Source organism: Vipera berus (assembly GCF_964194415.1).
Source record: "Vipera berus genome assembly, chromosome: 5".
NCBI lineage: Eukaryota > Metazoa > Chordata > Lepidosauria > Squamata > Viperidae > Vipera > Vipera berus.
Window position 1 is genome coordinate 30,506,637 of NC_138207.1, and position 24,105 is coordinate 30,530,741.

General features: G+C 38.8%; 1 protein-coding gene across 2 annotated transcripts in view; it reads right to left on the reverse strand.

The window, feature by feature from the left end:
• Positions 1-3,414: 3,414 nt before the first annotated feature.
• The window catches only part of PLS1 (plastin 1), a 65,668-nt gene continuing 44,977 nt past the window's right edge, over positions 3,415-24,105 (reverse strand). For both annotated transcript variants that reach the window (XM_081329847.1, XM_081329846.1), the window contains exons 11-16: positions 20,196-20,274; positions 12,974-13,088; positions 11,928-12,061; positions 11,118-11,241; positions 8,534-8,658; positions 3,415-6,017 (exon numbers count right to left, since the gene is read on the reverse strand). In XM_081329847.1, the coding sequence (XP_081185973.1) occupies positions 5,882-6,017; positions 8,534-8,658; positions 11,118-11,241; positions 11,928-12,061; positions 12,974-13,088; positions 20,196-20,274 (713 nt within the window). In that variant the 3' untranslated portion in view covers positions 3,415-5,881. The remainder of the gene's footprint in view (positions 6,018-8,533; positions 8,659-11,117; positions 11,242-11,927; positions 12,062-12,973; positions 13,089-20,195; positions 20,275-24,105) is intronic.

Genomic DNA, 24,105 nt, shown 5'->3' on the forward strand with positions numbered 1-24,105 from the left:
CAAGTTTGAAGACCCCTGCGTTAAACGGTCGCTCGTTCCATCGGAGAGGCGAGCGAGCGGTTTCTATGCCGTGGTTTGCCCCGGACGGCAAAGAGGAGAGCAGCAGGGACCACGTTAGTCGTTTGCAATTCGTGGTACAACGGAGTAATCAAATTGTAAGTGGAAGAAATGTAAACTTGAACCGAAAAGCAGGTCCTGTTTTCAGTTTACTTAGAATTTCCTCTAGGATCCGCGCCCATACTCAAGGTCAGGGGTCTTCAAACTTGGCCCTTTTATGACTTGTGGACTTCAACTCCCAGAATTCCTCAGCCAGGCATGCCTGGCTGAGGAATTCTGGGAGTTGAAGTCCACAAGTCATAAAAGGGCTAAGTTTGAAGATCCCTGCTCAAGGTAGTCATTAACTAGTTCTCTTTTTTCCCTGTCAAGTCTCATCCAACCTTCAGCCCTTTATTGCTTTCTACAGTGTATATATGACTTTGAGCAGAGCATTAATGTGAGACTGAATATAGTGGAATTTAATTTTGTCCGTCAATCCGATGCATCACAGAAATATGGCAAGCAAAAAAATAAAAATCGGTAAAGGTTCCAACCAAGCTATGCTGGGAAATTTAGAGAAGGACACAGATTTGGTAAACAGAACAGAAGAGGTCAATCTACATTCCAATCATGCAATGCAGATTAAAGCCCTGCATGGCAAAAAGAGTTGCCAGATGTTCAAGCTTGCTTTAGATAAGTATGAGGAACATGAGACATTATTGCTAGTGCACACTGGATAATTGAAAAACCCAACCGCCAAAAGAAGTCAATATATGCTTAATTGATATTGAAAGGCCTTCAACTGTGTTATTCATATTAAGTTTTAAAAAATGGTAATCCTAGAACATTTTGTTGTCTTCATGAGAAGCTTTTATTCAGGTTAGGAAACTGCAATATGGACAGAATATAGCAAAACAGACTGCCTCCAGATTGGCCAAGGCATGAGGCAAGTCTATATATTTTCCCCTTATTTATTCAGTTTATATGCTGAACAGACATTAAAGGAAGTTGGACAGAAAATGAGCTTTGTTGTAAAATTGGAGGAAGAAACATCTCTGACCTGCACTATGAGGATGACACTACTTTCATAGATGACAATGAGAGGATCTGCAAACTCTTAGTAATGAAATTCAGGGAGTGAGAGTAAGAGCTCTATTGGTTTCTCTTCTAAGCAGGAGCAAGAGAGAATGGTTTGGAAAGAAGCAAACCCAACTAGCATCTTAAGGGTGAGTCCAGCTGTAGTGCTACACACCCTGTTAAAATGCCAGGCTTTTGAGATGTAAAAAATCTAATTGGTGGCACAGTAGAAAAGGAGAATCACAGGCAAACTTTGCCCATAGCTAGGAGTTCAATCCTGACCAGTTCAAGGTTGACTCAGACTTCCATCCTTTCGAGGTCAGTAAAATGAGGACACAGATTGTTGGGGGCAATATGCTGACATTGTAAACTGCCCAGAGAATGTTGTAAACTGCCCAGTATGGGACGATATATAAGTTGAAGTGGTATTGCTATTGGTAAAAAAATCAGACCAAGATAAATCATTTCAGAATTTTTTCCATCGTTAACATATAAACTGTACAATTCAGTTGAAAAACAAACTGAAATCTTTTAGGGGGAAGGAATAAAAATAAAAATGTACAGTAACATGGCTTCATAAGTGTGCATACTGTTAAACTAATGCTTTGTTGTTTTTTCCTTTTCTTTTTTTCTTCTCTCTCATTTCCATTACTCCCAATCCAACAGGTAATTCGTCTTTTCCACAATGTCAGCCAGGATGCCATCCTGGATTTCAATTCTTTCACTAACTGGTTTGATGGTTGGTTAGAATAAATAGTTTGTTGTTTTTTTGTTTTTGCCTAAAAGGCCTTGTTTTTCATTGGCATTTCCCTACTCTTCTGCTTCCTTCTTTACTTTGTAACCATTGTTTCTGCTCCTTCTGAACCAGGCTTTTGTGCAAGAATTTTGGCCATTCATAAAGAAATAGTTACTAATAGAAAGCAGGAAAAGGGGGCAATTGTGTTGAAAAAAATAAAAATAATAAAGCTGCAAATTCTCCAAACTCTCCCCCAACCTTTTTCTTTGGCTCTACTTTCTGCCCACCCGCCTCTCCTGTTGCAAATTCTTTCCCCATTTCCCTCTACTGTCCTTGCCCCATCTCACTTGCATATGTAAACTAGGTCAGCTCCAGGATCATACATAACTCAAACATGGCTATGTTTCTGCTACCAATATAATCTTTTAATCATATCATATAGAAAGCCATGGATATTCCATCTCAATGAAATGTGGATGCTTGTCTCAATATGTCCTATTAACAATGGAATGCTTAGCAGCTTTGCTTTACAATAGAAAAATACATTTTTGTTTAAACATCTCATTTGCTCAAAATGTGTCCATGACTCATCTCATTTAGATTTTTCACTCTTCAATCCCAAAATGTACAACCAGGGATTTTTTTGTCATAGAATGCTCAGAACAGAGTTCCGGCACCTTTTTTGGATGGAACCTTGTAGGATAGGCAAGGCGGGTTGTATGACGTGCGAGTTCCGGCACCTTTTTCTATTACAAAAAAAGCATTGTGTACAACCATCTGTCTTTCTATTGTTCAGGGTCCCCATTTCTTACAAAGCAGATACCCAGTGATCATTGAAACTACATTTCATCCAAAACTACATTTAAGAAGATTAAATTATTTGGGGAAAATATAATTCTGGGAGTTGAAGTCCACATACCTTCAAGTTTCAAAAGCTGAGAAATACTGGTGGATGGACCTAGAGAAGGTCCTCATTAACAGACCAGGTAGGTATACATAGGATTGGGTGCTCTTCCAGGTTACCTGATCCTAGATCACTGAGGGCTTTAACGGTTAAAACCAGCACTTTAAACCAGCAGCATATGTTTGTATTGGCCAGTCTGATATAAGTCTGTTCCTCCTGGTGTAGAACAACTTGCAGATACTGGTAATGATTTTCCCTCTGTGAGTTAGGCTGGCAACTGGCTTTCCTCAAGAGTGGAAAAGTTTTAAATTTTGATCTTTATGGCGGGGTTATATTTGAGCTTATATAGCTTTAGATTTTGTAATAGCTATTGGCCAGTAATAGGCATATAAATCATTCAAACATCCTCCTCCAGTATGAAGGATAGCTAGGCTTGAAGACTCCCAATATAAAACTGGTTGTAGTGTCTCCTACTGCTTAATACAAATAGTCTTCAACTTACGAGTTATGACAACTGTGAAATTATAAGAGAACAATGCTTTATAGCCCATATAGCACTTCCAGCCATTGTAAGATGTTTTACCATTGTATCCATAGTCGTTGTATTTCGGGTGCTTGGCAACAGACTTCCATTTAAGACTGGTTCAAAACTAGACTTGCTATTTTTTATTGATTTTTAATTTGGTATTCTATTAAAATGTGTGTTTGTATTCACTCACACACAAACACACTGCAAGTAATACAATATACATACCATTTCTTGTTATCATTAAACATGTTTTAATTTTATTTTAGACTGCAAACCCTAGTAGTTTTATTTTTATAGTATTTTTGTTTGTTATATAAAATGTACAAGTTGTAATACAGAAGAAACATTTCTACAAAAAATCTCAGAAATGGAATTTGTAAGTTCAACAGCACAAGTAATAAATTTTATCTATCAGTGCAGCAAAAAACATTTTCATTCCCAATATTTAATTAGTTGATTACCAGTACAATCCTGCATCTCATGTATAATGGTTATACACTAATAGAGGCATTCAAGCACAGCTATGAGAATACACCAATTCCTTTTCTGTATCAAAATATCTTCATTTTGTCACATTCCTGATTGCTTCATAAAGATAACTAACATAATGCCATACTGTCTATAAATTTCTTTTTCTGAGACATTGAAATAGAAAAGAGTTTACAATTTAATTAAGGAAAGTTACTACTCTGGAGCCATTGTAAATGTCTCTTTTTATTACTATGCTAATGGGATTTGAGATTGAAACAGTATATTTTCTCTCTTCAGAGCAAATTTTATTGGTTCTTCCCACACCAGCCTCATCAATGCTTAAGGTTTATTTACAGTTTGTACGATCTCTGTGAAGTTGTTTTCCAACAAGCAGTCTAAAGAACAGTGATATTCACATAGTAATTATAATTTACACCAGCAAAATAATAAAAGAAATATGCTTTGGTAAGGGAACATTTTCTTTTGAATACCTAAATCATAGCTGAAATACAAGATTTGTTACAGCTTAAAACATTGTGGAGTCCTTGGTGCTCTTAGATTGCTTGCAGACATTTCATTACCTGACTAGGTAACATCAGCAGTGTTAATATGGACTTTGTTCCCTGTTTATATATAGTAGCTTGCTTTTCTATTGGTTTGTTGGTGTGGTTTTCTTTTAAGGAGTTCCTTGATTAAAGTATTGTTTTCTGCTTCTTTGTTTATATGGTGTTAATCTCTGCTTATCTGGGTATCAGCAGCTGGAGAGGATGTTTTTTGGTCTTTTTGTTTCCCTAGATTTTTTTTATTATCTCTTGAATGGTGTAGCAGTGTGGTTTATTTCTGATAGCTGATCTGTCTGACTACCAAGCTCACAGAAATTTTCTAGTATTTTTGAATTTAGCTTCATCTTGGATACTCAGTTTCCAAGCTGCAACTATAGCCAAGTCTGCCCATGTATTGTGAGATTAAGGAGTTTCATTGTGTCTTCTGATTGCTGGTTGGTGTTCCTAAGATCTGCTCTGTTTGTCTCTCCTATATAGTGGTTGTTATGGTCCTTACACTATATGATGTAGGCTTGTTCTTGGGCTACTGGGTCTTTTGGTTTACTTAAGATGTTTTGGAGGGCTTTAGTTGGTTAGTGTGATGCGATGATACTATGTGGTTGTTATAGAACAATGTTTCTCAACCTTGGCAGTTTGAATATGTGTGGACCAATTCCCTGAATTTCTTAGTCTGGCTGGAGAATTCTGGGAATTGAAATCCACACGTCTTCAAGTTACCAAGGTTGAGAAACACTGTTATATAGTATTAGTTGTTTTTGAGAGGTTTTCAGTGTGGGGTAGAGTTATTTTCGTAGCTTGTGTGTTTCCTTTTTCTGGTGTTTTGGTTGCTGCAATGTTTCTACTCTTCTGAATAATGGTCTTACAGAACAACTACTATAGGAGGTTAGGTTGTTACTTTGGTAATGGAGTACTTGGTTGGTGTGGATTGTTTTTGATAAGACTTGTGTTTATAATTTGTCATTATTTCCTCTGCTGATAAGGGTATCCAGGAATTACCAAGGAAAAAAATCACACTTCCACCATCACTGGCAGGATATATACTGACACTGTATATAAACTGAACAAACTCCACACTTACTAGTGCTAATGTTGTTACCTAGTCAGGTAATGCAACATCTACAAAGAACCAAAGTCACAGAGGACCAAGGACTCCACAGTTCAACCCTGAGCTACATATTCTCTTTTATTGAAAATATTGTCTCCTTATTTTACAACATAGCAAGAGATGTTTGCCAGCAACAATTGAAATTTATCTCATCAATCAAAAGTTTTGACTTTATAGTATTTCCTAAAATAGCACTTTACAATCTTGGGAATCTTTGTGCTGAGAAAAATCATATGCAGATTTAAAAAGCTGCTGAACATAGTAATGTTAATTACAATTATTGCAACATGTTAGCAATGTTAGCTCACATGCTGATGCAATACGCACTTCAAGTGATAACTAAAAATCATTTTAAATAATCTGTCTTTTCCACATTTATACAAATTATCTGCTTTATACTAGTCTGTAAACAATGAGGCATTCAATGCATTTATCATGGCAGAAAAAGAAAAAGTGTTCTTTATTTTGTTTTGTTTAATCCTCTTCCCATTAAACATGCAAACACTGTCATGACCATTTTTGGCTTCACTTCTACCAAGTCATCTGGTAAGGCATATATACAAGCACCAATTTTCCGAGCAATAGAAATAGCATACCTTGGAAAGAAAAAGGAGAAAAAAATACTTGTTTAGCATTACTTGCATTGGAAGTGTACCCAATGATGATTCCTTAATAACTTTTGTCTTTGCTAATGGGACAATAATTTTTCTTCACTCTTCTCTCTAGTCATAAACTCACAATCCTACATGCTATATTCCATTCCAGATAGTTCCCCAACTCTCAGAACTAAGTTTTAAAAAAGAAGTTGCAGTGTATTCTTTTCACCAAATTATGAATAGTTTACAGTCATAAATATGCATTAATGTTTTAAACAATTTTTGTCTTTCTTTTCAATAGTTATTATGCAATATCTAAAACCTTGTGTACAATATTATTAAATATAAATTTCCCAGAACGTTGCACAGTTTAAAATGCAATACAGAAATACAAAAAACAGGATATGCTGTAAAAATATGTATTCTCTTAGAAGTTTACCAGAAAGTCTAGAACGGATATCAGTACTTTGCATTGAATTCCAGTGGGTTCTTTTAATCTGACTTGATTGTAATAGAGATTTTAGCTATTTTAATAAGATTTAGAATGTTATTTTATTACTTAGTTGTCTTAAGTGCTATGGGTAGAAACATCGGATTTAAAACATAGAGTTAAATAATGTGGTAAAACCCAAACCAATTCAGAATGAAGTAGAAAAAAATGTGGGGGGATATATACTAATTCCTAACATTTTTTAAAAAAATCTTAAGAAAACAAACACTTTGTTGCTTTAAAAAGGATAGTGAGACCATACTGATTTATTATGACAGGGAATATCAAAGATGCATGCCTGCATCAATTCTCACTAAAACCGCCTTTGAAAATAGCCTGGAAGTTTGTTATACAAAATGACAGTAAAACATAACAGAGTCTACAATCCACTCTTCAGCTTATATAAATGCTGAAAATACATTTGAGAGAGAAGGCTGTGTAGATATTCAGTTGTCATTTTCAGACAGCTTTCAAGGATAGCATCATGGAGACCCTATTATAATCTAATCTCTAAATTGCAAAATCCTAGTGACAATAGCAAGGCTTGTGTATTCCAGTAATATGTACAGCTCACATACAGGGATTAGAAAAACTCTCTATCAAGCCATGATTCAAAAGTGTTTCCAGTCACAGACATAGTATTTTAGAAACAGTATGGCCACATTCATAATAACATATTTCCAAAACTATCTGCCTAGTAACAACTTTATGAATTCAGTTTTATTGAGCGTACATTTAACCAACATGGTATACATTATCTCTGATCCCGGATATTGATTCAGGAAAGCAACTTTGTTTTTCAATTGAATTTGTGAAAGAGGGACATTAGAGCTTGGTGTAATTAACATATTAACCATAAATAATAACACTAGTTTACTTCAATGTTTATATTTTAATGTTTATGTTTTATATTTTAAATTTTATTTTATATAGTATGTTTTAGTTTGCTTGTGATGCTTCTGACACAAATAAACAAATTCAATTACCCCGTATCGTAGATTAAGGCTGAACACGCTTCAAAAATTATTTTTTTAAAAAAGTGCTTCAGTCCTCTTGTGAGGACTGCTGCTAAATCATGCATATTTATTTTTTAGGCTTCCACATAAATCTATAAAAAGATGTTTACTACTATAGTGGACCGATATCAATGTAGAACATCTTTAATGTGATTCATTACAGATACATTAGAACAGGGGTCCCCAACCCTTGGTCCATGTCCCGACACCGGTCCATGGCTTGGCAGCAAACAAAACCCCATCTGTGGGATGCAGGCAGCATGCAAAACCACACCCCCTACAGTCCACGGAAATCCCTTTCTCCACAGAACCAGTCCCTGGTACTCAAAAGCTTGGGGACTGGTGGATTAGAACATCTTTAATGCAACTCATTACAATTACAATGGTCCTATTAGATATTATTTCTAAATCTACTATTAAGTATCATTTGATTTATGTCAAAAATGTCATGCTGCATGTAGTCTATTGAGTGGGATTCTATGCTTTGCAGAAGTAAAGAATGTTGCATCATTATGTCTAATGCAAATATTTTTCCAGTGAGGACTAGTCATTGAAGAAGGATATGTTTCCCAGGTTTAATATACTTTGTTAGATGCATGAAATATTCCCAGCTTTGGGTTTGATTGTGAAGCCTCTGTTGTACTTTAGTTTGACATGACTGTTTTTGACTGGGACATTATGTATTGTCATGTTTTAACTGTTTTATTGTTAATATATTCTGCTAATTTGTTTTAACATTTTAATATGTTTTACACAGCCTAGATTATTTTAGAGTGGGCAAGCATAATAAATTTAATGACTATCACTACTATAATATCAACAATCATAACTGTTGAAAGATTTAGATTTTATATATTTCTCCCATTTGAAACTTAACAAAGGTAACTTTAGCCCATACTAAAACATTATTCTTTAAAATGCCATGTTTCTATAATCTATGGCACTTTAAAGGATTGCTTGTTGCTTTCATTCAACAGGATAGTCTTCTGAAATATGCTGCAAGGACTTACTTAGCATTATTTAGCTTGTCTGTTGGTGTTAGATCTTCTCTCTTGACCATTTCTGGGCGGACTGCTTTTGGTGCGATAGCATCTATTAAATCTAATATTGGCAAACTAGTGCTTATAGATTGGTCCTGAAACAAAATACATTAAAGTATTGTTAGTTATCAATAATGAATTATTTTCTGTCATCATAGCTTGTCATCTTTAATTTGGTTTCTCATATCCTTTTCTCTTTTTATCCAGTTATTGTCCATGATACATCAAACAAAAAGTCCTCAACATGTTTCATTGGACCTCAAAGGTTTTGCTTCCTGAACACTTTTGAGTATATCTTATAGATTTTTTCTCCTAATCACAAAAATAACTTGTAATTAATGTACCATGTACCGTTTTATAGAAATCTTTTTTTTTACACAATGGCAGTGTACACTCTTCAGTTCCTGTTAGCTATGCTGCATACATGAAAGAAACATAAAAGTGTTGTTGAAGCACATCCAGTATTCCACAATATCTATGGAAAACTAAAAATAGTTATACTGCTGCTTGGAATGTAGTTTGGTTAAACCAATTATATCCATATAGGATCTCCTGCTCAAACGGGGTTGGATTAGAAGACCTCCAAGATCCCTTCCAACCTTAGAATAACATATTTTTATTTATTTATTATATTATATTATATTTGTATACCGCCCTTCTCCCGAAGGACTCAGGGCGGTGAACAGGGCACATATAAAAATACAGAGTACAAAAATTAAAAAAGAATTAAATAGGAGCCCGAGCTAAAACAATAGAATAATATAAAAATCCACAATAAAAACCCCAACACATCCCCCATCAGGCCAGGCCAGCTTGTTCAAATAGATAGGTCTTCAGACCGCGTCGGAAGGAGCGAAGGTCAGGTGCCATCCGGAGCTCAACCGGCAGCTGATTCCATAAAGCCAGGGCGCCCACAGAGAAGGCCCTCCCCCTGGGGGCCACCAGCCGACATTCTCTGACCGGTAGCACCCTGAGGAGGCCCTCTCTGTGGGAACGCACAGGGCGGAGGGAAGTTGACGCCGGCAGCAGGTGATCCCCGAGGTACTCCGGACCCATGCCATGTAGGGCCTTGAAAACCATTACCAAAACCTTGAATCTCACCCGGAAGACAACTGGTAGCCAATGCAGGTCGCGGAGCAAAGATGTAACATGGGAGTACCGGGAAACTCCCAAGACAACTCTCGCGGCTGCATTCTGTACCAGCTGGAGCCTCCAAGTGGTCTTCAAGGGAAGCCCCATGTAGAGAGCGTTGCAATATGTTCTAAGTACTATTGTTACATATGCAAATAGGACAATCGTGCAAGATATTTGCATTAAATTAAAATAAAATGGCTACTCCATTACTACTTCCTTCTACATGCTTATAAATGGTATATAGTACTCCGATTCTTTCTGGAATCTCTTTATGAATTTGAGATGGTCACTAGCTATTACATTTTATTCCTGGGATTCTAAGATGTATTTCTGTCTTAAAATAGCAGGTGGTATTGCTGTACTCAGCATCCTTTTAACAGCTCAAGCAGATGAGTGTTCTTATCCATGACATCAGGTTATCAGCAGGAGGTGCCCTAGAATGATGTAATTAGCTCTGCTTTAAGAGTTTCACCATGCTTTTCTTACCCAGGAGATTAAAGCTATGGTTTCAAGACGGGCTCATCCTTTTTAAGTTCCACCATGTATTATCTGTTCCACCATGTATTATCTGTATTATCTGAAAGCAGTATTTTACTATTCCTTTTGAGCTACTAAGTTGAGGTTTCTTAATACAGTGATTGGATATATAATTTTAGTTCTAATTATAGATCACATTGGCCTGTTGTAACTCTGCTGTCCCTATTTTTCTTAAGTGTATCTCTTGTACTCCATTGTTAAGATAAATATGGCAAAGGAAAGCGGGATTTCTGAAAAACATTTTTGCTAACTGGTCATAAAACTATTTTCTACAGTATTTCTGGTGTTTCCATGATCAGTATGCACTTTAGAATACTGTACTTGTTCAAGGCTGATTGAAGGTGTGGCAAAATTTAATGTGTGGATGGAAGTAAAAATTGAACTGAAGTAACATTACTTCAGTTTGCATGAGAAAAGAATATTGTTGAAAATAAAGAAAACTCAAGGATATAGATTGGTTGTTCTCAAAAAGGTTATGATAAAAATGTTTTTCTCTGAAGAATACTTTTGTTACTTTTAATACTTTTATCCTGCATAAACTGCCTCTGTACTGTATTTGACTATGATACAACAACTGTAATATAGGTACAAAATTTCACTCTTTGATACAAGGTTCTTCCTGTTTTTAATCATCATGTATAATCCTCATCCACAAAATTATTTTTCATCTAGTTCTACAGAAAAATAGATATGATGGCCCATGACAAAGATAGTAATATATATGCACATATAGTTATCCAGAATCTCATCTGTTTTTACATTTTAAAATCTAGTATTTTAAGCATTTTTTAAAAAGTGTTGAATTTCTGCTATAAATTCATTCTCATCCAGGTTTTCTCTATGTAATTAATATAATATTCCCTTTATTTGATAGTCTTATTACCTTGAAGCTAGATATTGAAGTGGTCTTATTTGCATTTGCAAGAGTTTGATTCACCCATTTAATGATAGTTTCATCATTTACTTTCGCCCCTTCTCCAAGGTCTGATAGTACATTCAGAGTAAATCTGTAATAGATAGTATATGTAACTGGTAAGAATGTTATTGAACCATTGATTACCCAGCTAGCCTGCTGCTTTCCGAACACCTAATGTAAAACTGGAGAACCAATAAAATTTGTTTTTTTAAAAAATACTGCCCTATGATGCACTATTTTACCCAATTGAAGGTTACAAACAATTAAACAGACATGAGAATTTTAGCAGTATATAGATATATGTATGGCTTTTTAGGTTGCAACTGTTTTTACAAACTCGTAACTCGTTTGTAACATGGCAGACATGCACAGCAGCATACTGCAGATTTATTGTACATTTTGAAAAAGGCATAAATGATAAAAAATGGAAAAAAATATTCAGTTATCTGGATTTTAAACTGCTGGTTGAATAAGTGAAGAACACTTATAGAAAAAGTTCTGGTGTAGTGGTTAAGGGCTTAGGATAAAAACCAAGAGACTGCGAGTTCTAGTCCTGCCTTAGGCATGAAAGCCTGGGGGACTTTGGGCCAATCACGCTTTCTCAGCCCAACCTACCACATAGATCTGGGTGTGTGTTTTTTCTTTTGTGGGGAAAAATAGGAGGAGGAAGGAATATTAGGTATGTTCGCCACTTTGAGTTATTTATAAAAATAAAGGCTGGATATAAATAAAACCTAGTTAAGCCATTGGATTTATTTAGATGTAAGAAAGCCTCACCTTCTCATTAATTGCCAGACTAGTGCCAAGGTCAAGGTTGGGTTGCCTTCGTTGAGATCTTTTCCACCAATTCCAACCAATGAAAATCTGGCCTTTGTCTTTCCCAGTTCTACTGCATAGTTACAATTTTCAATCTAAAAACATTTGATTAAAGATACAAATCAGTGTTATTACCCAGATTTTTAAAAAGCAGATATTTTGACCTGAAAAACAGTATTTAGTTTCTAATTAATTCCTTAGATTAAATTGCTATATTTTGTTATGCAATTCTGCCCTCACATCTGCTGTCTCAGAAATCCAAATGGTTTAAGTTTACATTAAAGTAGGCATGTTTCTGCTGCAGAATGCATAAAAATTCTTTATTTCCCAGAGGTATCCTATTTGAAAATAATACATTTGGCATGTGACATTATTAAGTAAGATGTTCAAAACTGGGATGAATATGTATGATTGGCAACCACTCTTTAGCTTTCCTGTACGGTTTTTTAAAAAAAGAAATAGTGGAAAAGTTGCCAGAGCTCTGGTTTGCCTGTAGACTTTTTAACAGTATATATTTGCATAATGATATGCTAATAAAGAAAATCCTAGCACTGTATGTGAACAATATATAAAATACTTGGTTATTGATCAAAGAGTAAACATCTGCTCTTTTTTAATCTTACTTATGGCTATGTAGATTAAATCCTGAGATCTCTCACCAGTCAGCCATCTGATGGTGTATCACTAAACATGTCTTTACTGAACACTGCTTTTGCTGATATCCATGTTAGTGGTGGTGGTGGTCTATTGTTTATACAGTATGTCAGTGCTTGGATATTAGCCAAATATTAACACGGAAGCTTCAGTGCTTAGTTTCAAGATTAAGTTACAAATTTCTACTTGGTTTTGTGAATCACAAATAGAACCATAAAAATTATCAGTAGAGATATTAATTTACACATATGCTATCTATCTCTACTATGTTTGCTTGTAACTGAGATAGATGAATATAAATTAGTGGTGATTATATAGGTACCAGAGTTCCTAACATAGAAATATTTACCAACCTTTTTCATGTTACCCCCAAGTGCAGGATATGGTGGTTTGTTGACATGACTCCATTCTACAGGTACACGGACCATTTCATAGAGTTGAAAGATTACTAAACCATCAGCAAGGTCACTAGCAAGGTGAAGGAGAAAAAAGGTTCTTCTGATTAAAAGCAAATTATCCTTTAAGTAATCAGAAAACATATTTTCACTGCTTCTACATTTTTGAAATTTCCCATTTAAATTATTCATTAAAACCATTACAACTCACAAGACTATTTTAATTATTGTGATTGGTTGCATTCAGCCAGATGTTTACACTGGATTTGGCATTTTTCTCCACCTATCAAGTCCTTCCCAGGGACATGGGATAGGCAGATGTGGATGTTTAATGGTTTTAGTGGTATCATTGCATGATGTAAGCTGTTCCAAGCAAAGCTGCCTTTTGCAATTAACTGATGAGGAATTTGTCAATACTGATGGTGTTCAAGTGATGCTTCAATTGTTTTAACATTGCATTTAAGGCAGCTATTACTATGGTACTACCTTAGCTTTCTTTTGCCATAGTTCTATTTCTGTTTGCAGGTCTTTGTATTTTGTTATCTTCAGTTGTTTCTCTTCTCTTGTCTCCAGGTATTGCCATGTCCATTACTGAGACTTTGTCTTCATTATTGACAATTAAGTATGGGATATTATGTGGCAGGTGTCTGTCAGTTTGAATTCTAAAGTCCCAAAGCACTTTAAATCCTTCATTTTCTATTTCTCTCTGTTCCCACCAGTTCTTGCTTGCAGGCAAATGATATTACTTGCAGATCTTCCAATTATTATTATGTATACAACAATGTGAATTCAGAGCTTCCAGTTCTTTAGCTGGTGTTGGCCTTCATGCACAAGAAGTTCTTCCCAAGAATTTAGGATGTCATAATAGATTGACATAGTAGATCCAAGCAATGTATACTTTATAATTAATAGGTGGAATGCACAGATTTCTAAATGCCATCCAAGATTTGTGCTGATAACCAATGGGACCACTATGGATAATTTATGCCATAATCTTTCAGTTTTGATTATCAGATCTTGATACTTTGTGTAATATGGTGTGCTAATTTAACATTTTGTATTCAAAAATCTCACAATATACTGTAACAATAATACAACTGTAATATATTATTATTTATCACATTTATACAGCAGCCCATCTCACACAGGGTGACTTTGGGTGGCATACTATGAAACAAATAAACCTTATTTTAAAACACTTACATAATTAAATATAAAGAAGAATAAGATTTCAAGAAAGTTAAAATCAGAATGTTATACATGGTGCAACCAATGTGTGGGCTCCATGCTGCCAGGAGATCCCTTATTAGCCTCCCAGACTGACAATACTCCCAAAGAGTAGGAAAAACAAGATTAGTTAATTCTACTTTATTGTAGGGCTACATTATTTATTTATTTATTTATAATGAGACTTGTATGCCGCCCTATCTCCCGAAGGACTCAGGGCGGCTAACAACAATAAAATACAAATGAATACAAATATTAAAAAAGAATTAAATTGTGTCAAAGTCCCACTAAAACCAATAAAAACATTTAAAATCATAATTAAAAACCCCATTATCATCAGTCCAGGTCGGCCTGTTGGAAAAGATATGTCTTAAGGTCACGGTGAAAGGACCAAAGGTCTGGGGCCATCCGGAGTTCCCGGGGGAGTTGATTCCACCAAGCAGGTGCCCCAACAGAGAAGGCCCTCCCCCTGGGGGTCGCCAGCCGACATTGTCTGGCCGACGGCACCCTGAGGAGGCCCTCTTTGTGTGAGCGCACAGGGCGATGGGAAAACGTTCCTGGCAGCAGACGGTCCTGCAAATATCCTGGGCCTAAGCCATGTAGGGCTTTATAGGTAAGAACCAGCACCTTGAATCTCACCCGGAGGGCAACCGGTAGCCAATGCAGCTCACGCAGGAGGGGTGTAATATGGGAGTATTGGGATGCTCCCATCACAACCCGCGCAGCTGCATTCTGCACCAGCTGAAGCCTCCATGTAGTCTTCAAGGGCAGCCCCATGTAAAGAGCATTGCAGTAATCTACCCGGGAGGTGGCGAGTGCATGAGTGACCATATGTAAAGCATCTCGGTCCAGATAGGGTCGCAACTGGCGCACCAGGCGAACCTGTGCAAATGCCCCCCTGGCCACGACTCCAACATGATCTAAACTGAGTCGTGCATCCAGGAGGACGCCTAAGTTGCGTGCCCTATCAACGGGAGGCAACACCTCTCCCCCCATAACCAAAGATGGAAGATCTTGGACTACACAAGATGCTGATACGTAAAGCCACTCGGTCTTGGCCGAGTTGAGCTGGAGCCTGTTCTTCCCCATCCAGATTCATGCCGCTTCCAGGCACTGGGACATCACGTCGAGGGCATCACTGGGTTGGTTCAGGGTGGAGATGAAAAGCTGGGTATCATCCGCATATTGATGATACCTCACCCCGAAACCACAGATGATCTTGCCCAGTGGCTTCATATAGATGTTGAACAGGAGGGGAGAGAGGACCGACCCCTGAGGCACCCCACAATCAAGGGGCCTCAGGGTTGACCTCTGTCCTCCTGCCAACACCATCTGCAAACGGCCCAAGAGGTAGGAGGAGAACCACTGTAAAACGGTGCCTCCCACTCCCAACTCCCAGAGACGTTGCAGCAGGATACCATGGTCGATGGTATCAAAAGCCGCTGAGAGATCTAATAGGACTAGGACAGAGGAATAACCCCTATACCGAGCCCGCCAGAGATCATCCACCAGCGCGACCAATGCCGTCTCTGTGCTGTACCCGGGCCTGAAACCCGATTGGTATGGATCCAGATACTCAGTTTCCTCCAGGACCAATGGGAGTTGCCGTGCCACCACACTCTCAACAACCTTCGCAAGAAAGTGAAGGTTGGAGACAAGACTAAAGTTATTCAAAATGGCCGGGTCCAGGGCAGGTTTCTTGAGGAAGGGCCTCACCACCACCTCCTTCAAGGCGGCAGGGAAGCACCCCTCACTCAAAGAAGCATTAATCACTGCCTGGAGCCAGCCTCGTGTGACCTCCCGAGCCGCATAAACCAGCCAGGAGGGACACAGGTCCAACAAACACGTGGCGGCACTCAATCTACCCATGATCCTGTCCACTTCATCCGGAGTCACAGCGTCAAACTCCTCCCAAATAATATCAGCCAGACCCGTCGTTTCCCCCTTGTCAGATACTGCCCAGTCAGAGTCCAGACCGGTCCGAATCTGAGCGACTTTGTCCAGCAGATGGTGACTAAACTCCTCGGCCCGTCTCTGCAAGGGATCTTCCCCTGTCCCCTGATTTAAAAGGTAACGGGTCACCCTAAACAGGGAGGCCGGGCGATTATCTGCGGACGCAATGAGGGTGGCGAAGTAAGCACACTTCGCCACCTCCATTGCCACAATGTAAGATCTGGTAAAAGATCTTAACTGTGTTCGGTCAGATTCGGACCAACTGGATCTCCAAATGCTCTCTAGGCCCCTCCTCTGGTGCTTCATCTCCCAAAGGTCCGCAGAAAACCAAGGGGCCAACCGGGACCTGCGCCGGGTAAGAGGCTGCAAAGGCACAACACGGTCAAGAGCCTCAGAAGCAGCCCATTGCCAGGCGTCAACCAAGGTCTTGACCGGGCTGTGGGAAAGGGAGGCAGGAATCAGTCCAAGTGCCGTCTGAAAACCTTCCGGGTGCATCAGGTGTTTGGGGCAGAACCACCTGGTTAGTTCCGCCTCCCAGCAGCGGAAGGTGGCATGACGGAGGCCCAGCCGCAGGAGATAATGATCTGTCCATGAGAGGGGTTGAGTAGATGGAAAAACCCCACCCAGACCATTAAGCCATTGCCCGGAGATAAAGATAAGGTCGGGCCTGTTTTCCCCCTTGTGGGTCGGACCCTGAATAATCTGGGTCAGGTCCATGGCCATCATGGAAGCCATGAACTCTTGGGCCATTCCCGACGTCTCCCCCAAGGAAGGCAAGTTGAAATCCCACAGAACCATAAGTCTGGGAAACTCAACCGCCAACCCAGACTAAAATACAAATCTCCTATATTGTGAGATTTTTGAATACAAAATGATACAAAGTATCAAAGTATCTTTTCACCTAATTGGAATTGGTCAATGGCTCCAAGCAGCTGTCTGAAAGAGATTTGGTTGAAGCACAGCTGCAGCAGGACAACCCTGAGGCTTCAGGTGGGGAAAGCATGCAGCTGCAGCCAATTTGATGAGGAAGAACTGCCTTCTGCACCTGATCTGAGAACACACAGGACAGAAAAAAGGCAGGCAGCAAAGGTCAGCCTCACCCTTCTTGACGGGCTGCACTAGAAGCTGGCTATTTAACACAGCAGACAGATGGAGGTGATGTTGGGAATAATATGTTCATTTCTTAGCTGTGTGTTTCCTGGTCACTGTGATTCTTGCCTTGCTTTGGATTGACAGCATGCCTTGACTTCGATTGTGCTTGTGAGTGCTAAACTTTTCTTGCCTTGTGAACCCTCTTGAATTGTGGATTTAATTTTGCCTGGTGTTTTTATCTTGTTTGGGAAACTTTCAAGTGCCTTATGGACTGATTGGCCATTGCTCTGTGGATTAACATCAGTCTGCTTTTACCTGGATTTCATTGGAACAGTTCTGGGCTTTTGGTGAAGGGAATTGCTAGGGAATATTACTAAACTCTCTAAACCAGGGGTGTCAAACTGCCGGACACATCATCTCAAAACTGTGTCCACCCCATTGCCAGCAATGGAGAAAAAGCTCTGAAACGTTGTGTGATGTCATATGACGTCGTGAGTTTGACATGTCTGCTCTAAACCATGGGTGTCAAACTGCCAGCCCACGGGCCGGTTGGTTCATGTGGAGACTGTGCCCACCCCAGCTCCAGCAATGTGAAAAAAAAATCACAATGGGTCATGACACATCACATGATGCAGTGAGTTTGACACCCGTGCTCTATACCACTGTTATGTGTGCATATGAGTAAGTGGGATAGCACAAGATGTAATTGGGGAGAGGCAATACCTCAACCTGTCCTAATGCCACATAGGGCTTTAAAGGTCAAAAACGGCATCTTGAATTGCATCTGGAAGTGACCTAATAATCAGTGCAGATCACGGACAAGAGGTGTGTGTGTTCACCTAAGGCAGGGATGTCAAGCTGCCAGCCTGTGGGCTGGTTGCATCATACAGAGGCTGCACCTCTGGCAATGCAAAAAAAGTCACGATACGTTGTGACATGTCACATGACGCAGTGAGTTTGATACCCATGTCCTAAGGGCACACATAACACAATAACAGAATTGAAACAGACCTTGAAAGTCTTCTAGTCCAATCCCCTGCTCAAGCAGGAAACCGTATACCATTTCAGATAGCTTCCTTTGTCTGAAAAGGTAACTTGTATCATACCACTGCATTTTGCACCAGCTGAAGCTTTTAAATACTCCTCAAGGACAGCCTCATGTAGAGCATATTTAAATAGTTTATTTGGGAGGTGAGCAGAACTTCATGGTTCCTAAACAAATACAACTGGCACACAACAGAAATTTGTGCAAAGACCCTCCTAGCCTGTAACTACTCAAGCAGAAGTCTTGAAAGTAGAAAGAACCCCAGATTGCACACTGGGTCTGTCTGGACCAGTGCCACCCCGTCTAACACCAAAGATGGTAAAATACCAGATCCTGAAGACCCAAAACAATTTAGTTTTATTGTTCCCCATTCAGTTTCACAGCCTCCAGGCACCAAGACAAGACACCAACAGCACTGCTTAATTTGCCAGGGTCAGAGATATATAATAATCCCATGGCAACAAATGATCTCACCGAGCAGTTTCATGTAGAGGTTAAATAGGAAGGGGGAAAGTTCTGAATTTTGCAAGGGTCATGGGCAGAGCCTTTCACTGTCTGTCAATACCAACTATTGCTGGCCCCATAGAAAGGAAGAGAACAAGCCCAATATTGTGCCACTCCCAATAATTGAAGCTGATCCAGAAAGATACTATGATTAATGGTATTGAAAGTCGTTGAGAAGGCAAGAAGAGCTAGGATGGATGCCCTACATCCAACTGATCCCATCAGAGATCATCCAAATCAGTGCTGTTTCTGTATCCAGAAACATGGCTGGATCCTGACTGAACCCGCTGTGTGATCACAACCTCCATGAGTTTCCCTAAAACAGGGAGGTCTGACACTGGCTGGAGGTTGTCCTTTATAGTGGGATCCAGTGATGGCTTCTTTAAGGTAAAGGTAAAGGTTCCCCCGCACATGCGTGCTAGTCATTTCCGACTCTAGGGGCCGGTGCTCATCTCCGTTTCAAAGCCGAAGAGCCAGCGCTTGTCTGAGGACGTCTCTGTGGTCATGTGGCCAGCATGACTGGACGCCAAAGGCGCACAGAACGCTGTTACCTTCCCACCGTAGTGGTCCCTATTTTTCTACTTGCATTTTTACGTGCTTTCGAACTGCTAGGTTGGCAGAAGCTGGGACGAGTAACATGGCTTCTTTAGGAGGGGGCAAATCAACACTTCCTTAAGAGGTGAAGAAAAAAACCCATCTCAAGTATAAATTCACATATCTCTCTTCCCCCAGCAGTCTTAGCCAATTATGGGGGTGCATAAGTCTCATGAGCAAGTGGTCATATGGATCCTGTCTACTTCCTCAGGGCCAACAGATTTGAACTGTTCCATATTGGGTTATCATTATTACATTTAGGGGGAATCCAATGGAATACAATATAATAATAAACTATTACCATATTTAGTTCATTCTAAAATAGTACTGTATTAAAACTACTTATTCAAGAGGTAGATGAGAAAGAACATGCAATGTAGGTTCTCAAATTGCTCCTATAATTGATAGTTGTCTGTAAAAAAAATCATCTTTGCATTCTAGCCACCAGTTCTATTCTCCAATATCTTTGGGGTCATATTCAAATCGTCAGTATACCGAAAAATAACACTGCCCAAACTGGCAACAGTTTTGAGCCAGATAAAACAACCTTGCCCTTGGATGCAGATAGAAAATAAGCATTAATTCAAATAAGCTTAAATGAATCAGCACAGGCATACTAGGAAAAATGGTGATTGAAGTTGGTACTACTGCATTACCATGTATAATTTTATATCAAACCTTGAAACAAAGGAACAATATTTTAGCATACTTTATGTGAGCAGGGTTTGTTCAGGGTAAAAACTACATAATGATTTATTTTTTTACCTGTATAAGTGATTAATATAAGGAGTTACACCCAATGAATTCATCCAGTTTCTAAATGTTCTTTCTTCCTTACTTTCTCCTACAGTACAAAGATGATAATTTAATTATATTTTGACTTTTGGTCTGTTTTTAAACTATTGAATCCCAAATAGAAGATATGGTATCACAAAGCAGGAGAGAGAAATGCTGTCATAAAGTGGAAAGATATATAAATGGGTGAAGAATAAACAAATTGAATTAAATCAAACTATAAAAAGGTTACTTTCTGTGCACAGCAGTAGCAAAAAAAGACCATCAAATTGCATGTTTGGGGTCTATATGACTAGATCTTTTGAGTCAAAGCCCATTTCAGCTGCCTATAATACTGGCCAACAGGATTGGTCAATGGCACAGTTCAGGAAAAATCTAAATTTTATTTTGCAGCCTTCAGTTAAAATTATTTCACACACACACACACACACGTTATCCAATTACTTATTCACTAACCTTATTATATAAATTGGGACTATAATCCCTTTTGGGATTAATTATTAAGGTTTGATTCAAAAGGTATTTCAATCTGTAACTGAAATATATTTTGAATACTTCAGAGTGAATTAACATGCTTCCAAGAAAATTGGTTATAGAAAGAAGGGATGCTAAAGGGTACATTTGGCAAATTCACAATAAAAATTAAAACATGCTAAACAATGCAGAAAATAACATGCAAGCTGAAAAAAACAATTCTGACTGAAACAACTGTGAAAGTAAAAAAAAAGGTTACATTTAATATGCCACTCTAAAATCAAATTCTTAACCTTCTTCATTACCACCTACCATCACTATAACTTTCATTCTTGTTCACTGTTTAATAGGTACCTTCTCAAGAATATACACGTTTGCTTTCTGTGGGATAGGTATGAATAATAGATAACCAACACAAACTGGAACATGGTAATAACATGCCTTGTGGCACTTTTCTTCTGTAATCACAATGTTGGGCAGCAACAGGCATACATAGAGATCAGAAACAGATATGATCAAGCATGCTGATTATTTTTCACTTACTCAAAATAGAAAAATGCTGAATATTTAATTTTAGTTATCAAAATAGGACTAACTTCAAATTCATTTTGCAAGAAAAATAAATCTATCCATTTTTAATCATGATTGTATTGTGGGTAAGATATATTTCTCCATTGGGTTTTATAGCCATGCAACTCTCAGTATTGCCAATCAAAACACAATTCATTTTGTCTATCTTTTACTCTTACTTTATTATTTTTAATATTTGAATATTTTTGTAATAAAAATAAAATGGAGTTACTATGCCTGTATGGCCAGAGATATTTCCAAGTTAAGAGCACTTGAACCAATGGTAGTTACAACCAGTCCTTGGAGTTCCAGCCATCCCAGCAACCCCATTGTCACATGATGTCAACCTGTGTAATTGGCAACCAGTTCACCATTACAACTGCTTGCCAAGTTTCCTGAAATCATGTCATCACCATCTGCAATCTTTCCTGCTGGTTTCCCCAGAAAGTCAAGTCACTGGGTATATGTCACCCACCCGCACATCCTACCGCAGCCCCACTGCACTTGTACTGGCTGGTACCCTCTCAACCTGTATGACACCTCTTGGGCGCCCTTGCAGATCTGAACAACACCTCTCCTGCATCCTCCCAGACCTGTACCATGCTTCTTGCCATAGCCATACTGACCTATACTGATGCCTCTCACGCATCCCCTCACAACCTTGCTCCATCAGTCCTGGCAACCTGTGCTCTTCTGGCCCTGCCACTCCCAGTTGTTATTGGCTAATTTTTCCTCCTGCTGCTGAGGAGGCCAGTAGAATGCAGGGTGGCAGAGTTGGCAGAGTGTTGGTGGCCAAAATTAATAGAGATGGGGGGAGATAGGCAGCTGGGTGGAGTTCAAAAGGAGGCAGTCTTACCCATGCTTGCTGAGGCTCAGAGCTGGAAAGTACCAACCCAGCAATGGTTTGGATTGGGATGGGTCCTTGCCTAAGGATTGGGTAGGATTTGTTTAATGATGGCAATGGGTACTAAGAGGATTACTGTGGCTAAGCAATCACGTGATATCACGTTTTTTGACCAAACTGCTTAGTGATGGAAAATGTGATCCAAATTCTGGTTAACTGAGGACTACCTGTAAAACTATAAGAACAGCACCTAATCTCTAGCCTTATCACACAAAATAGGGCTTATCTGATGGAATGGCACAAATTATATCAGCTTAAATTTCTGCCACGGACTGCAGATATGTGTATCAGCACAGCTGTGAGGGGAAAGCCCTTGTGTTTTCAAGAACTATCCAGCAACCATTTTAATAGGCTATATGCTAAGAGGGATATAGAATGCCATATTTTTCTGTTTTTGAAATGTTTCCATTCCAGTTCATAGTGATAACACTACTAGCAACTTCTAACTTTATTACAACTGTGATAATTACTATAAATCTTTAAAAACCTATGTTTATTTTTTATGTTTGCTTTGTTTTTCTCTCCATAATTTTCTTTTATAAGCCTAAGGCAGGAAACTCTCGTTTTTTTCCTGAAAATTATTGGAAGCCTTTTAGCTGATATATGCCTTGAACAAATAGTTGAATTTAGGGAACAGAAGTTTCACTCTTGACAACTTGATCTTTTCATTCACATTTCTGAGGTTTCATATCATGACTCCCAAGAACTCAATTATGTATTCAAGTAAGGTTAAGCTGGCATTTTATATGATTTTAAAATCAATGTCTATTACTAATATTTTTCCACAGCTGTAATGGCATATTAAAAGAAAAACAACAGGTCATAAAAGCAGGACAGTTACAAAGAGGGCAGTCATAACATCAGTAGAATGAAAGGGAAAACAGATTTCAAAATATACTTTGACAAGCCAAAAGTCCCCAACTAAATACAGTACCTACAGTAGGAGGAGTCAAATCTGCATTTTTTGAAGAAAGATTAGAAAGTTATGAAACACAAGATTATGAGCACTAGCTTATTTTCAGTATCTGAGTGTGCTTAACACTTTAAGATCCGAGATCTTGATGTGATTGGAACTCCTCCCCATCCACACACCCTATCTCCAGAAATAGGTATTTCTTACATTCAAAAAAACAGAGGAACTTCAATTGTACAGGTAGTCCTTCCCTTATGGTGATTGAGCTAAGCAAGAAAATTATTAAGTGAGCGTTGCCCCATTTTACATCCTTTTAGCCAGTTGTTAAGTGAATCACTGCAGCTAGGTTAGTAAATCTCACCTCCCCATTGACTTTGTGAGGTCACATGAGCCCCGAATACTGCAACTATCATAAATATGTGTCAGTGGCCAAGTGTCCAAATTTTTATCACATAATCATGGGGATGCTGCAATTGTCATAAGTCAGGGCTTTTCACCCATTGTACCACTTTTAGTATATGGCAATATCCAAGTACCACCAGTCGCCTAGCAAGGTGTCAAAAACTTGATGACCAAAAAAAAAAAGGAAAAAAGTGATGAAGTACAAGTAGTCCTCGACTTACAACAGTTTACTTAGTGACTGTTTGAAGTTACAATGGCACTGAAAAAGTGCCCCCCAAACCACAGCCGAGCAAGAGACCTGCCTGCCTGCCCGGTGGCACTCTTCCTCCTGTTTGAGGTTTTCATTGTTGTGAGCATTTCTGTTGAGGATTGGCAGCGGGGGTGGGGTGGGGGATGTTTGGGTTTTATTCCCCTCGTCTGCTGGGTGGTTGCAGCAGGTTTTGGTCACTTCACATGACCCTGGGACACTGTGACCGTCATAAATATGAATCAGTTGCCAAGCATCTGAATGTAAATCACAAGACCCTGGAGATGCTGCAACATTCCAGTGAACCGGCGCTGCTTCTGGGCTCAGCAGAAGCGCCAGGATCAGTGCTGACTCCAGCTGGAGCTTGGCA